Source organism: Neolamprologus brichardi, chromosome 3, assembly GCF_056152115.1.
Source record: "Neolamprologus brichardi isolate AB-2024 chromosome 3, ASM5615211v1, whole genome shotgun sequence".
In the NCBI taxonomy this organism is placed as follows: Eukaryota; Metazoa; Chordata; class Actinopteri; order Cichliformes; family Cichlidae; genus Neolamprologus; species Neolamprologus brichardi.
The window spans coordinates 27057203-27074745 of NC_142106.1; the positions used below are offsets into that span (position 1 = coordinate 27057203).

General features: G+C 41.6%; 1 protein-coding gene across 4 annotated transcripts in view; it reads right to left on the bottom strand.

Moving 5' to 3' along the window:
• Positions 1–3171: 3171 nt before the first annotated feature.
• The window catches only part of si:ch211-200p22.4 (phosphatidylinositol-binding clathrin assembly protein), a 109338-nt gene continuing 94966 nt past the window's right edge, over positions 3172–17543 (bottom strand). For all 4 annotated transcript variants that reach the window (XM_087835533.1, XM_087835547.1, XM_087835538.1 and 1 more), the window contains 3 exons: positions 13313–13369; positions 11322–11438; positions 3172–9680 (listed from right to left, as the gene is read on the bottom strand). In XM_087835533.1, coding sequence (XP_087691659.1) covers positions 9666–9680; positions 11322–11438; positions 13313–13369 — 189 coding nt within the window. In that variant the 3' untranslated portion in view covers positions 3172–9665. The remainder of the gene's footprint in view (positions 9681–11321; positions 11439–13312; positions 13370–17543) is intronic.

Below are 17543 nucleotides of genomic sequence, written 5' to 3' on the forward strand. Positions count from 1 at the left end.
CATGCCACTTCTTTTGTGTATGTGTACCTCCACAAGACTACAAGACCACAAAGCACAGCGATTTAGGCGAACTTATAGTGGTCTTTCATTCGTACAACATTTTGAAATTGGGTTGCTTTTTTTTTTTTTTTTTTAAATATGCTAAAGCTATCAAGAGATGCCATCATGAATGGAAGTGCAGAGGATTTACAACAAAGTGCAAACCACTGGTTACACTCAGGAACAGGAAGTCCAGACAGATGAAGCGCCACATCACCTGTCAAACATGGTGGAGGTGTTGTTATGGCATTGGCACATATGCGAGCCAGTAAAAGCAGGTCTTGAGTACTTAGTGACGATGTGACTGCTGACAGAAGCAGCAGGGATGAAGTCTCTGCACACCTCACTCAAGCAACTCATGAGTTTCTCAACATAAAGAAAGAAAACTACTCCAAATCAGTCACCTGCTCTCAAACCAACAGAGCAGCTTTTTAGTTACTAACCATAGGCAGAGAGACCCACAACCAATCAGCAGTTAAAGGTCTGTTAGATCATCTCAGTGGAGGAAATGCAGCATCTGTTGATGTTCCCGAGTTCGGGCTGTGATTGATTGCAAAAGATTTTCATGCAACTGTTAAAAACAATCCTTGTGTTTAAAATGAGTTTGTTTGTACAATGACTTGAATTATTATTAAAGTCTGCACTTCAATCACATCCCGACTACAACAAACTGTCCTGATACTTGTGGACCTAACTGCATCCGTGTGGCAGCACAGCCTGCTCTCCGACTCACATCTCCCTGAGAGGACCGTTAATTCAGCTCAGGCTAACACGGTGCTGAAAGGCATTTATTTATATGCCGGCCTTTTGTAGTTTGCTCCTAAAATATCTTTCATCCCGAGCACACTGAGACAAACTGCCAGCGACTCCAGGCGACAATAAATTATTCACTCAAGACAAAACACTGCTGTTTGTCAGGCACAGGACTTTTTAAGTGATTTATTTCCTACAAAGAATCAGGAATAAGAAAACAACAAAAAAAACCTGAAATATGACCCAGTGTATCAGCGGCAGCATCAGCGAGCAGCCCTCGATGTGATTGTGGAACAAATGTGTACAAACACTTTCATTATTCAGGGCTCAGTGGGAGTCGGGAGGTGGGAACACGTTTCTAAATCCCTCGCTGTGGGAGCGTTGATATCATGGCAGACAATGGCGGAGCAAATCAGAGGCGTTTCACGCCAACGTGTAGCAACAAGAAGAGATTAGAGGTATAGACTGTAATCAGACGTAAACAAAAAAACAATAACTATAGGAACTGGAGAGGAGCAGAGGCTGGAGGTTTCCCACGGTGTGGGGATCTTTTGAGGCTTTACTCAAGTTTGTTTGCATCTTTTCAGTGAACTTTAAGCATAAACGTAGATTTACCAGAATAAAGAAGGTGTTTATTGTCGTAAATATTGTAAATGACATTTATACGGTGTGGTAAATGTTTTCTCAGAGGAGTTGGGTACATAATAAAAGAATGCTGAGGAGGCAATGTGAACTAAAGGGAAGAGTTTAAACGAATGCATTGCAGATACGCAGTGACGCGAGGATGCTGCAGGCTGAAAACAGAAGGTTTAACTGCATTGTGGCTGGTTAGCAGGATTCAGCGGTGTATGACAAAGAAGAGGATAAACATCTTTTAAAGGTGATCATGTGGCTCAAACTAACAGTTCATTTACTGACACTTAATAAACCCACTCTGACGTCCCCCAGCGTTTATAGGCTACTGTTTTTTTTACCCATCTCATACTTGAAGGGAAACACTGGGTTTTCTGCACAGGGTGCTGGTAAAGTTACCCAGACAGCAGGCCATACTGACCACATAAACATATGAAAAGGGCAACAAACATGATTGAGTGACTGTTAGCAGCAGGAATGCAGTTTAATCATGTATAAGTTTAAGCCATAATTCAGTTTGAATGTTACACGTTTTAACCTGTGCATAACTACAGACACTGTGAGCATGTTTATTTCTGCTGTAATTTACTCACTTTTGGAGTAAACCTGACCCGGTGGAGGAACAATAACCACATGTTCACAAAGTTTGTCTGTTCCCCCCCCTTATCTCTTCAAGATGATCCCAAACCGCTGCAGTAATGATGAGGTCCGGGCACTGGGGAGGCCAATCCATGACTGATAGTGTTCCACTTTGTGTTTTTACTGCACTGCCAGTGTATTTGGGGTCATTGTCATGCTGAAAAATGAAGGCAATCAAATTATTTCCAGATAGTGGAAATTTTTATGGTCGATCAAAATCTGATGGTACTTTTAAGTGTTCTTCACAGCCATCTGCACACCATGCAGCTAACAGCTGTTTGGAAATCACCTTGTTGGTGCAGAAATACTGTTTTATGTGTGTCAGATTGTGCTATCTTTGACATTTTTATAGATTTAACTGAAGAAATTGGGACAAATGATGCATTTTTATGACAGGGTGCTTTTAGCAAATTTGTTATTTGCCAAGTCGTGTCATTTGCAGACAAAACACTGCTTCATCTCTCGAGTTGTGCATGTTTTCTGTGCACACAACTCAAGTGTGCATTCAAATCTAAAGGCTGGCTCAGGACTTTTACACAGTACAGAAAATGTACATTTTTATCAGTGACGTGTAGCATATTTTGCGCTGCATCTGTGGCAAAAAATTATTTGCAGTTAATTTGGATAATACATTTAATGTGACAGGATCTGATCTTATATCCACATCCCCTGATTTAAAGCCCCAGAGTTACTGTGGTGAGCGCACAGTAACTCTCCTGCATCAGTAACGAATGTTGACGGTTCGAGCCTGCAGCTGGAGGCAGATGTAAGATTTTAATGGGTGCCTTTGATTAACGTCAAACAGTCCATTTTCTTCAAATAAACACGCTCAAAAAGCGACCGTTGAATCTGCCAGTCTCGATCAAATTTAAGAAGATCGTTGCTGGTAGAAAAACTGCTGAAATATTTAGTGGATGGTTTAAAAATCTCACTTAAAAAGAGAAAAAAAGTTGCGCAATTAAGAAAACACATTCTCAAGCCCTCGGGGTGGCGCAATTAAAAATCAGAAGCTGAGCCGTTTGACACTCGGAGACCTTGAATGGTGAATATTTTCAGAGTCTATAGACTTTCCGACTGTTTGAGTTAAAAGATCACAAAAACACTCGCTTAGGAATGAAAATGACTTTTTATTTCTTTCAAAAAAAAAAAAAAATAGAGAGAGAGAAAACAAGTCCCTAGAATAAACAAATATACTGCTGTAAAATAAAAGCCTGTGATTTTTTTTGTGTTTTTGTCAACTGTAACATCTGTTTGCCTTTCCATGCTTGATACAATCCATATATTTCTGCTTTAAATAAATAGAAAACATGTACAAAGAAAGAGATGGGGGGGAGGAGACAGAAGAGGAATCAGAGATTAAAAGCTGTACTCTGCTCCGAAAAACATTTGGCATCATTGTGAAACTCATGGCTGATCCTGATGTATGGGGCAGGTCTGCAGCCCTCCAAAGATTTCTGCATCGTCTGTCTGTTCAGCCTGCCCCCACCGAGTAGCAATCATACCTATATACTGCTGTAAGAACGCTAATATCTTTCAAGTTCAGAAAAATAAAGAGTAAATGAAAATAATGCAGATTATGAGTATGTCTTTAAGCTGTGTTGTGAGTGTGAAGGTGTGCATTTCTCTATATACAGTATAGTGAGGCAGCAATCCGAGGGTTCTTACCAAAAAACAGATGTAGAAAAAACAGAACGTGCACAAGAGATCATCGACTCGACACACCGACTCACCGACACAAAATGGGGGGATTTACCCTCGAACAGCCTCTCTCTTTTTGCTCGTCTTCCTTTTCTTGGGGGGATGGCGGCAGGGGGGTTGACTCTGCTGCGACCCACAGGGGACGCCGCAAACCAAGCAACTAATGTGAGATCTCTGGGACAAGTTCAACCGGGTGGTTACAGCGGCCAAACATCTGTCAGTCCAGACAAAGCGGTGAACCTGCCCTTGCGCTCAGATAATCCATCCGCCCCTTCGCGCTGTCGGGGCCGTTTAAAGCAGCAACAACAACAGGAGGGAATTTATCATCAGCACCACCGTTGCGACTGTCATATCATGCTTTCTTAAAAAATTCTTTGCAAGGGTGGGGTGGGGGGGACAAGAAACACCGACAACACAACCATGCACTCCCCGAGAAAAGGAGAGAGATGGCTCGCCAGAGAAGAGTCTGCTCACTCGACGCCTCAGCAGACGTTTTAATATGACATCAAGGTTTATCCATGTATCCTCCTCCACTTAGATTCATGCTACAACAATGCAGACAGGCGACAGCAGCTTTTTTTTTTTTTTTTTTAAAAGTTGAAAGAAACTTTGCAACGTGGCCACGAGGTTCCCCAGGACTGATCCCAGCAGGCTAACAGCAGAAAACAGCGGTCGAGCTGGGAAAGTCTCAGCTGTAAATGTGAGAAAGAGTCTGAATTTGAGGGAAGGTGAAGCACTGAATAAGAGCCCCGCATGCTTGGCCACACCTTCTGTGATGAAGCCGTAAAGACTATTGGCAAGTTGCAATGACGCTAAAGGTGGCGAGCCAGCAACGGAAAAACCACCGCGGCCATTTTTTCTGAACCCACTCAATCTTTCGACATCGGAACATTTTAAAACCAGCTGAATAACCTGATCCCAACTGGCAGCAGTAGGTTCCACTCAGAGAAAGTTTAACAAAAAATAACAAAAGAAATGCAAAGACTGCAAAGATCACATTAAAGCAAACAGTTAACCTGATTTCACCTCCACGTCCTGGCTCTCATTTTACCCTCCTTCATTTCAAAGCCTAATGAGACTATTACAAACTTGTTATCAATCATCAGATCTGCAGTTAGACCCCATGTGATTTATTACTTTATCATCCAGGGCTATGATGACCTGATCCTGGATCAGTGCCAAGCAAATAAAGCAGCTTTTATTTGTGAAGTGTCAATTTATCACATAAGATTAGAGACAGTAAGGCAGCTGTCCTAGAATATAAAAACGGTCTCATATTGGTGCCAAAAAAGGACACATCCATTAACAAAATAGTTTTCTTTTTAAAGCCGGGACTCAAAAACACAGGTGGCCCAGAGGAGGGGGAAGTTTTGAAGATGGAGAAGATCCAAAGAGTCCATATTTAGGACACAGGGAGCGTCAGGAACATCCAATCACAGAATTTATCGACTATTTAAGAACTCCAGGTCCAGCTGCTACTGTTCGCGGGCTTAGAGTGCAGCCAAGATATCTGGACGAATCCTGCTGTTGTTCTCTACAGACCTGCGCGCAACCAAAGCTCAAAGGAGATTGGAAAACAGAACTTGTACTACAAGTTGAAACCAGAAAGCTTACGGCAGCAAAGACCTAAAGATTCTGCATAGTCGTATTTGTTAGAAGCCGTAGATAAGCTTGAGGTACGTCTCTCCAGCCTGCAAGCAGGCAAACATAAGCACGTTTTTCTTTGACTGTTGTGCGAATTGTTAAAATGTGACGTACAGAAAATGCCAATATGCCACGTCTCGAAAACAGATTTACACCCAGTGGGCAAGCACGAACAAACGACGAAATCCAAGACAGAAACGAAGAATTCACTGGCGTAAAAAAAACAAAGAAAACAAACAGATTAAGTTTCCTGTGTTCTGCTCGAAGATCACTTGTGGCAGTTACTACGTCGTTGAGATTTAAGAGGTGTGCTCAACCACTGGGTACGAATGACATCCTTCTCTGCGTAGGTTTGCGAAGACATTTCGGTGCCTCTCCGCAGAGCTATAATAAAACTAACAGGGAAGAGAGCTAATATCTCGAGCAACTGTCCCAGTGATCAGTGGACTCACTACTTTCCATAATTTTCCTAAGTGCCCCTGAACAACAGCTGGTTGACTGACAAACCTCCCAGTCACAGCTGACATCTAAGTTCCAACACTTCTTGGACTACATACTTCACTAGTTCTAGAAAAGCACCATTTTAGCTCGTCCACTTGTAACAAAACACCTGGATATTCAAGCGTCTTGTGATTTGCCGTCGAGGTCCAACCGGAGACACTCTGTAGGCTGCTGACATCATGACTGGCAAATATGATTGGAGATGGAGGGAAAAAAGATGAGGACCTCACCTACCAAACACTGCAGAGATGTTAAGGAAAAGCTTGAGAACTACAAAGCCTGAGAGCCGGTGAGAGGTTTAATCTACTGCTAAAAGACTGAGACATCAAGAGAGATAATAGAGCTACAGTTACTGGCGGAGAAGAGGACGGGGTGGGAAAACCTGCTGTGGGAGGTCTTCCACAGGTTTCAGGGGATACTATGAAGAGAGGCTAAGCTAACACAAGACTGCAACAAGAAGCTTCTAGAAGCAGCATCTATCCAACAGCGACAGGGATGAGTGGACAATCTAGACAGAAACTGGTTATTATAGCTATTTTTTTACTTACACATATCTACACATACCAACAGTGACAAACAGGCTAAAGAAGCATCCTAGAGAAAGACCAACTGGACCAGACAGGCTGAAGCGAGATTGTAGAGACTTCACAGCAGAGTGGGCGATGAGTTTGATACTGGACAACCACTGATGGCTGGGATGGAGATGCTGGACTGAGATCGGGAATGGTACTAAAAAAGCTTCAAGTTCATTGTTAGAATGGCAGGAGAGTAACCTTGAGTTTCCCGCCAAAGTGGCTGGTAGATTTGACAAACCTATTATGTTGTAAAACCCTAAACTACTTCTACACACTTCAAATCTTCCTCAACTTTTTCATACCGGAAAAGAAACAAAACCCCCAAAAACAACAGCTCTGCTACGGCAGGATAGCCACTTGAGTGCAACATTTTTGCATGTGCATTTTTGCAACAAAATTTGACTTTATAAAAACAAATCAAGCCCATTTTGTGTTAAACTTATCGGATCAAGTCTGGCTTAAAATTTGACCCTCAGAAATAGCCCTCGATGAAGAAAAGAAAATACGTACACATAAATGTGTAAGGATACACGTGGACACACGAGAAGTCGTTATGCATAAATACACCCACAGTCAAACTCATGGGGATGGATGCTTTGGCTGAGCTGAAAAGAGTCAAATTTGATCCCCACAGATTCTTGGAACCACTGAGCGAGGGGGACGCCACAGGTTCAGTGTCGCACTTACAGCCACTCACTTTGATTCAGTGCAATTAAAAGTGAATTCAACTTGATTCAGTAACATTTAACTCACTCTGTGCCACTGTCATCAATCACTGGCACATACTGTGGATCTGCCAAGAAGTTGTACCTAATGAAACAAAGCTCAAATCCTTAAAGACTGGTTGATGAGCTGATGAAGAAGACAGGAAAAACAGATACACACAGATAGATCCAACTGAGGCAGAAAGTCAAATAACCACAGGCTAACAATGCTAATTAACTCTGAGAGATGAAACAAAAATACACTTTTTTACCTATTCCTAAACTGACCACCAAGTTGAACACAATGTACAGTTGGAGGTCTCGTCACACCAACATTTGACACAGCAAATGTCTGGACAGATATCTGCTAATTTTTTAAAATCAAGTTTAACTGTTGTGATCTTTGATAGAAAACTGTTGCCACCAGGATGTGTTTGGGGGACAAAAGTGGTTCTTCTGAAACCTGTTAGAGCATTTATTCCTGTACTGCTGCCTAACATTTATGGAATAACTAAACTTAGCGCTAACCCTTTCAAAAAAACTGAAGGAAGTCCGGCCTCCTTTGTTCCTATGCTCTTAAAGTTCTACATTTTGGACTACCCTTTATTGAGCTCAACAACAAGTTTGAGAGTCGATAAATAACTTTGATCCGTTTTTTTGCAGCATCTTTGACTTCAGGGTCTAACTCAGGTGTATGACTGCTCCTCTCCATTGGCCCATCACAGCAGCTGCACCTTTATTCCAAAGTCAACAAACCACGGATATAATTTCTTCAAAGTTGTCCTTCAAAATTCAAGGATGTTGCAAACAGCGACCATGATTAAAATTTGTCTTAATAACTCAACATTTTGAGTTATGCATCTCGAAACTTCAATATTCAAAAATTTGAGATAGCCCAGAATTTAGTCTCTTTTGGGCAGTTGTTACATTTTGTCTGTGGTAGAAACAAGCGTCCAGTCTCCTGATGCCCTGGATTATCTATTATTTTTGTATTTAGTAATGGGAGTTTTCATTTGAAAACAGCACTGCTTAGTGACTTAAGGAAAATTTGTAATGGTGCAGCTCTGGATAAGTTTAACGTAGACCGACCTCATGCTGTTGTAGCTTATTAGCTACGTGCACAATTCTTTTCCTTACCGTTTCTCAGAGTGAAAACTTCAAAATACTACAGCTGTATTTTCAGTAAACCTTTAGTTTACTGTCTAACAGATCTCTTTAATTAATCTCTTTAATCAATGTATTTAATTTATTAAACTAAATTTCTATAATAATATTCAGAAAAAATAAACTACCCACTAGAAAAACAAAGGATAATAACAAAAAACCCCCAAACTACCAAATTACTATCTAACTAGCTAACTGCTATTAGCTTAGTTTTGCTGTGTCACTTTCTGGTGTGACTAGGCCTTAAAACATAATTTCATACAGTGCTAGCATGTTGTGCCTGCTAGCTCCCATCTTTCTGTGTGTATCTGTAGCATTACGTGGAGAAAAACAATGCTGTATGAGTAACAAAGACTTTAGCTCAAAACCCTTAACAACAAACGCTCAATTACTATTAACAAATGCTTCAACAAATCGCTGTACAAGCCCCGATAACATTCAGGAGAAGTTGGCGAAGAAAAACTGACAGAAAAATACAAATATATCCCAACAAAGCGGAAAATTACAGGAAACACACCGAAGAGGATTTGCCACTAAATCTCTTGCTAAGTGGACGGTTGTGGACGCAGACAGGGAGCGAGGGTGGGGATGGAGAGGAGGTCCGTGGCAAAGGTATTGTCTGAAACAACTGCTGAGCACACCCGCACACACATGCACACACAATAAAACAAACACTTGTCCTCTTGTAAGTGCTCCAAAGTTGCCGTTGCAGGCGAGCAGTGACCCACAGAGGACAAAATAGCACCAGTATGAAATAAAGCTAATTCTGCAGCAGAGACTCTCACAGCAGTCAGATACATTTAGCCTGACTGAAAACCAGAGGTAGGATTTCCTGAATCCCCTCTTCCCTCCTCCCCGTCGTTCTCTCTCGTCCTTATTCCCTCTCCTGAAACATCACTCCATCGATAGGAACACAAATCAGACAAACAGAGAGAAGCTACACACTCACACGCACGCACGCACAGACACAGACACAGACACACACACACACACACACACACACACACACACACACACACACACACACACACACACACACACACAGGTGCAAAGAGTTGTTTCAGACAACGACCAGCCAGGATAACATCTTCCCCATCGAACCCCTGCCGTCGCTCAGTCCATCCGTTTCGTCATCTTCTCTTCCTCTTTCCAACTTGGCTTTTGTCAGCCCGGTTATCTTGTGTCAGTCTGTCGTTTCAGCTTGAGCAAATCATCCTTCCGTCCATCTCATCGTCCTCTTGTGTTTGTTTATGCTGTTTGTTTGTTTGTTTGTATGTTTGTCGCTTTTGGCACTCTGCTTCCCCTCCTGACTGGATTACATAAACTGCATCTAAACAGACAAAGAAGAGAGAACATGATAGGAGAAACTGTTTGTTTTGATCACAGAGAAGCCCTCTGACACTCTGCTCTGACGGCAGTAAAGAATTTCTCAATGGGAAATTACACAAAAAACGGAGGGCGAGGAAAAATGGCAAGATAAAACGAGATAAAAAAAACAATACAAACAAACTGCTATGAAAAATACCAGCATTTTTAAAAATTGCTGAATAATTGAACTTCCCTGGCCCTCTTAAAAGCTATCAGATGAAAACACAGTTGACCTGGTGATCATTCTTTACCCTGTCTTCTATGCATTTGTTGCTTTTGAGATGACTTTCTGTGTGCCAAATGTTATTTATGACTGTACTGCTGGTTTTGTTTTCAACCAGTCTGCCACTCTCAGGTTTTCTGTGGGTGACTCAAGAAGACACATCTGTGTCACAGGTTGGGAGAATTTTCTTTAATGAATCAGGGGAAAAACAAACCTTTTGGCATTTTTCACAAACTGCCTGTGCTTGTCTTTCTATTTCAGGGTTTCCCTTTTACAGTCGTGTTGCAAATTTCTAGCCATCCAGCATCCTGGAGTCACCTCTTTAATGTTGACCTTAAATCTGGTGTTCTGCCCACGAGGCGTCCATTCACAGAAAATATGCCTCTTTTCTACTCGTACCTTCTCAGCTCGACTCGACTTTTAGGGTTTTCAATTACGTGGTAGTAGCTGTTACTTTTTAGTACCTGATGGGCCGAGGTTCCAGTCGATCTGAAAATGTGAGGTCAACAGACTGCATGTCATCGATTGGTCACTCAGTAGCGAGATTGAAAACAAAAACTGCCATTTTTGAAGCTCTGCAATGAGTCAAATGGCTCCACAAAACCAGAATCGTGGTGCCGAGTCTGACAAAAAGCCATGGACCAAGCAGCGGGAACACCATCACCTCGACGTCCTCCATTGTTGCGTTATGATTGCGACGCTTATAAATGTCATAGCAACGCTTCTGCAAGTCTATAACGACCCAACGCATATTGAGCTGGTACTCAGTTGTATTGGAAAACAACTGAAACACAGTTGATTCAAGTAAAGCCAAGTAGGTACCAGTGGAAAGAGGCATAAAATGGATGGAGCTCCTGGTCGTGTACAGTGAGGCCAACGAGGAATTTGAAATTTCCATTTTAATGTCTTTTTAATGGACACCAGGGGCCGATAACTGGTTCTAAAAAAACCCAAAAAAAACAACAACCCCAAAATCTACAACCAACTCATAAAACCTCATAACTGATAAAGTGCCACTGATCAAAACACAAATCTTGGTAATAGCATGTTGTTGCATGAACTTCCTGTTTTGCCACCCACAAAGAACGTGAGAATTTAAACTGATGTTGTAATCATAATAAGAGCAGCTCTGTTATTAGCAGTATCTTCTCTAAGTTGGTTCAAGCCTCAAGTTTGGAAAAATTTGCATGCAAATTCATTCAAAACTTTGACTAATCCTGCTAACACACTGCCAAACAAACACACCGAGACAATCGCATAACCAGCCTGGCCAAATTAATAAAGTCAGGGTGACTTTGAGTCCAACATTTTCAATCCCGTCATTTAATTTCCTAAAAGTAATCAGCTGTTAAGCTGTTATTAAAAATGTATGAGAGTTACCTGGGCTCCGGGCATGGGTGCGAAGGGGTTAGTGGGTCTTAGAACAGGCTGGTTGTACATCATTGGCTGAGGAGCCATCACAGGTACCCCACCCATCTGACCCATCTGGGGAGGAACCTGGACAAAGGTAAGACGCAGAGAGATGTTTGCAAAGTAAAAATTAAAAAAAGAAAGACATAAGGTTTTTTAAAAAAAAAAATTGTTATATGCAGTAATGGAAAGAAGACAACTAGCCGCTCAACGGCAGCTAAGCACAGAGCAATCGTTTTAAAAATGATTTCATCACCCAACAAAGTCAGTTTTCAAGCTCATTGTGTTTAACCTGAGGGTGAAATCCCTTTTGTTTTACAGGTGAAGTGTGCCAAACAATACACTCTAGGTAGTGGGACAGTCTTCACCAGCTGAACATACTGGCTGTTCAGAGCATGCTTTGTAAGGAAATGTAACTGAGGAGCTTGAAAAAGAAGGTGGCTGGAGTTCTTTAAATTTCGTGCAGATGTTTCACGTCTCATCCAATAAGCTTCTTCAGGTCTAAAACCAGAAGGTGGTGAGTCCCAGGCATTTAAACCCTCCTGGGAGCTGACCCACTATGAACCCTTTAAGACCTACCATAGGACCAAGTCTGCCAGAGTTATCTTTATATTTTTACATGCTGTAGTGCCATTTTTGGGAGCATTTCAAGTTGCTATACATCAATATAACTGTTATAGCCCAAATTTTGATAATATGTATGCATTAAGTCTCTAATAACTACATAAATTGCAAAAAAGTGCAATAAACTACAAAAAATCGAAAATCGCTTTTTTTTTTGTTTTTTAACATATATTTCTAGTTAGAGAAATTTAAGAGGCTTGTCCCTCAAAACTGTCAATACAAAAAAGTTGCACAAAATAGTTTCTAACAAAAGGAAATTTATTTTGAGTGTCTTCATATTTGTATTTTTGAGATACACCAATTTTTATATACTGCAGGAAAAACGAAAATAAATATTACAATGCAAATTCGCAAAGAAAACAGCATGTGCATCAAAATAAACTATTTCCAGCAGTGCAATTTGAGTTCTAAGCATCCCAGGAACTATACAGAAAAGCATAAAGCCAAATATGACTTTTAAAAAACACCAGTACAGGCTTATAAGGCCCTGAAGGTAAAAACTACATTTTCCGCGAAAATGACGTCACTTCCGGTTTCGGGCAGGTAATGGCGGACATACGATAGTTCGCGCTGACGTCTATTCCAACGTAGGAAGTGTTTCGAACAGCTGATCGGATCGGCAAAGCGTGTTTCTGGAATATTATGTTTTTGTTGCTGCAAGTGCTTTTTATGCAATTTTTGCAAAGCCATATGTGGAAGGAAACTGTGACCTAGGACAAGCTGATGGCATAAGATGTAAGTACAACTCCTCTGGTTTCATATGCAAAAAAATTTATTGTGCTAGCTTACGTGGTTCCGGTTCTACTGGGATTTTAAAATAGTTATGCAAAATGGAGCGTACTCGCTCCGACCGGTTTTAAAGGGTTAAACATGTGTCTCATCACATGTGCCAAGCTGTGAAAGAGGGCATGGGTCGTTATCAGCAGAGGTTTCAGGTGAAACCACTGTGAGACCTTGCCTCATCCTATCATGTGACCCACTGAGGTCACATAACCCAAGGTGTGAGTGGGGGTTCAGGCACCTGGGAAGGGATCTCAAAACTAGATGGTAGGTAGCAGACTGTCATAGGCCACCCCCTCGGTTCAATGGTGGTCGTTCACAGCGCACATAGATGGACTCATTTACTCCTCTTTCAAACCATCTGTCTTCTCTGACCAAATTGTGAACATTGGTCCCCTTGCTCTCAAACTTGGGTGTCCACGCTAGTTATGCTACATTTGAAAACACTCAGTTTAATTAATAATACAAATACAGACTTGCAGCTCTAGTCTCCATATAAATCTACGACAGTGCCCCCCCAGGCATGTGTGGGAATATGTTAATATGTGCATGCTTACCATTCCATACACAGGCACTTGCGGTGTGGTCATGGGGAAAGCCATGGGAGCTGGAGCCTGGCAGAAAAACAGAAAACAGGTGTCAACTATCAGAACAAAAGCACCTGAGTCAAACATTTCATGGCTTTTGTCACATACGGCTTCAAGCCTTCAAAAAAATAAAATAAAATAAAAACCTCACAATAAAGCCTACTTTATGTGCAAGGAGAGTACATTTAATGCTCAAGTATGTGCACATTAAGAGCACAATAACGCAGCATGCAGTAGGGGTACTTAGTGGATTCCCACTGAGTGCAATCATTACCACTGCTTTAAAAAGGGGTGGCTCAATAGCACAGTGATTGGCCCTGCCCTGCTCACTTTGCAAATCAAATCCACTACAGCTGAACAGGCTTCAAATTCGATGTGACGGGCAATTTGTAGCCGTCGTTTACAACCCACGTGTGTCTGCGTCGCCACCGCCTGACTTCTGCTTGACAAATTGGTAATTTATGGGCGTGAGCGTCTGCGGTACATTGCGGTATCGTGTCGGTGAATATCCTGGATGGAAGTCAGTTTATAAGATGATATGGGCAGGTGCAGGGCGGCGTGCCTCTTGCACAACAGTAGAGGAGTATTAATATCAACAGATGAGTTACTGACAGAGCCCATACGACTTTGATGTCTGTCAAACACAACCAGGAAGCACCTCACTGGGTTTTGGGAACACCTTATAGCGTTTGCACTCTCCTCATCACACATAACTACAACGCAGTCAGAAGCCGTGACTGCCTGCTCTGCTGCAGGTCAGCCCCCACTCACCCCACTGTTTGCAAAAACCCATAAAAAACAGCTGCCTTCACAGACCTAATCCATCATTGTAAATGAGACAACCGCAGCATTTTTAACACAATTACAAAGCCTCAATCAAACTGCTGAGAGAAACCGGTAAAATATTTCCATTAAACACAGCAATTAGCTCCATGGGTAAGTCATAGCAGGCTTACGTAAAATGATGAGCTACATGAATTAAGTGAGTGCACTTGTGGGTTTTGTTATTGGCAAAAATACAACCACCCCAGCATCATCATTTAATTGTTATTTATGCACTGACACCATAAAAAGGACCTGCTGTGGTCATTTCAAATGAGGCACGTTGACTCTCGGACTCCAGCGTAGCTTTGCATGATTGTTTTTCTGTCTGTTTTTGCTACCTCTCCTTTCATGGCCTGTCTAACTTTCTCTTTTGTGACGCGCTGCTCTTTGCAAACAGACAGTTTCATGCGTGAAAAGTTTCCACAGATGTGGAGAATCTCTGGATTAATTTGACACATCTGAAAAAAATGTGAGACATAACCGTCAGGCGTGTTCATGAGTTGATTTATTTGTCTTTTATGACAGATATTAAGATAATGAGCAGTAAGTACAAGTCAGTGTGACACAATGAGTTTAACAGCCCGTGCATAAAATCAGAGAGCTCAGATTTGACTCAGAGAAGGAATATCTTTCAGTTTCTATTATTTCTAATGTGCCTCACGCGCTCTCTTTGGCTGAAGTTAAAAATATTCTTGCTCATCATTTAAAAAAAAAAAAAAAAAAGTGGCTCCAGGTAAAAGTGAGTTTTTCCCCTACTTGCATTATCTTGATGAAATGAGAACATCTGATGTGACCATTTAATTTTAAGTCAAACTAATGTGACTGCTCCACAGGATGATTTATCACCTCACTCGATCTGATTTGATTGTGCGCGCTATGCGAGCTTTTGACTACAGCATTTTAAAACTTATGAAAACTGAGCCGAAGTCATTTAAAATACTCCGAAAACTGCATCTGAACATTGTGGATTTAAAGTGATTTATAAAAGGAGGAAGATGGGTGGTCCCAGTGAAGAGCACGCCTACCTGACCTTTTCCACCTGAACCACGAGTGAGAAGCTTCTGCACAGATGGTTACAGAGCAGTCAGCTCACTAACTTTTAATGGTGTGTATGGGGATTGAGCAGGGATTCCCAAAGTGTGGGCCGAGGCCCCCTGGTGGGCTGTGAAAGTACTGGAGGTGGGTCGCAGTATTAACAGTAATATCAGTTTGTGTTTACAGGTAATAATACTGCATTATATTTCTAACTAACCGGGCAGCTCACGCAATTTAAAGATATAAAACATTTGAAGAGAAAAAAAAAGGCAGATGTGAAATGTAAAAGTGAGGTCAGAGGTCAAACCTGTCCTGATATTTGGATGCAAACTATAACGTGACATTTACATCAGTGCCATTTTCTAAATGTTGCCAATACAAACAAAGGCAGCAGGATTTTAAGCAAAGTTTCAAAGACAAGACATTTTAAAAAAAGCTTGACCTGATTTGACCTTGAAGAGGTCGAAGGTCAAAAGTAACAATATTTAGAATCCCTATCGTTCCCTGTATGCCAATATATTGTCGGTACAAACAACAGCAGTCAGAAACAAATAGCTCTATATACCATCATTATCATTTTGACCTTTCACGCCAGTCTATTGAACTTGAAGGAGAGGTCAAAGGTCAAATGTGAGACTATTTTAAATCTTTCTATATGTTAACAAATAAAAACACAATTTCCTTGGTGAAGGTAACAAGTAAGCTAGCCAGCCTTTTGCTACTTTAATTGTCCGTCTGTTATTTTTCAGTGTCAAACAGCTTTCTGAGCGATGGCTGCCACTTTCAGAATCGCAGTTTCAGCCCTGCAGTGTCATTGCCAGGACTTAAATGTGGATGTGAGGTAAAAGATGCTTGCAAAAAACATTTAAGACCTCTCTGTGCTGATTTTCCACGTTCGATGGCAAGACCCTCAAAATGACCAACTTTGAAGATCTCTCACAAAGCGCAAAGGCCTCGCTCAGTGTATACTCTGGTTAAGATGCCCTCAGGAGAAAAGCCAGATGAGGTGAACCTGCACACCGCCCTCAGGAGATAATCAATCTCAAGTAAGTTCTCGCCTTTGTAGAGCGAGTTGTGACAGTTGCTCAAAAGCATTAATCAAAGTGAACTACAAGTTGTACGAAAAGAAGCCAATTCGGATTAAAAAAAAGATCTTATTGTGCGTTCAGCAATTGATCAGTGGGTTTGTGGTTTTAGCATTTGAACACTGATTAAAGGTGAAATTGACTTTACCGTCATCCGCACCTGAATCGCTCATTAATTTGCAAACCATCTATCTCTGCTTCCTGTCTGTCTTCACGGCTGCTTGTGCATAAACGACGGCGAGCATCATTTTTATTCCCTACTTCTTTAAAACACGACAAAAAACCAAAAAGAAAACCAAGACAAAGCAGAGAAGGTGAGACGTGTCGATGCACCGCTGCAGATTCTCAACCGGTGTTTTTGTCCATCTATCTTTACGCCGCTGACGGCTCCTCGGTGCATCGTGTGACACATCCATGAGTTTGTATCTGTCTTTTTATGCTCAATCTCCCGCCTGCTGTTTCTATCCTTCACCAGCGTGTCTCCCTGCCTATCTGCGCATTAATAAAAAAAGAAATCTGTCTTTTCTCTGCATCTTTCATCCCAAGTTTCAGCTTTCACAGCTGAACTTCTGCTGCTCCCTTTGCCATCTCCTCGGCACAAGCGACTTTCTTCTTTCTGTGCTTTTTAATGCAAACTCAGACTTCTGACCTTGAGTGGCCTGCAGTCTCAGTCACAGTAAAAAAAAGAAAAAAGAAAAGCAAAGGGAAAATGCTTTTTGATGGCATTTTTGAATATCCAACCAGCGTAGACCGTTACAACCTTGCCCTTCTGTTGAGAATCTCAGACGTGGGCGTTTCAATTATCATGCGTGAAGCGTGACGAGCTGCTTACTCGTGTTACCTGTGATGTCTCATGCAGTTCTGCTATGATTTATTTATTGTCTCATGGATTATGGGAGGTCATCTTAGCTGCGCTGCGGTCACAGACTGTGTATTTTCATTCTCGGGGACAGTAATGAGCAGTTTTATTAATATTCTCTCTCTGAGCTTTGTTTGGTTAAAGCTGATGTTTCTGTCGTGCTGACTGAACCACGCAGGATTTCTGTGTCGTACCGTGTAAGAGGTGAAAAGTTTGTTTTAGTTTAGTCTGCTCAGGGAGCCATCACCTCTCTTTTCCTATTATTGTGCTGCTGAATTAATCCCCATAGGCAATTTCTGTTCCTGCTGGCTTGTCAGTGGGAGTTGAAGGCTGAAATAATATAACACCATAAGAATTAGCTGGTTTGAGAATTACTTCAACACATTTTTTTCCTGCA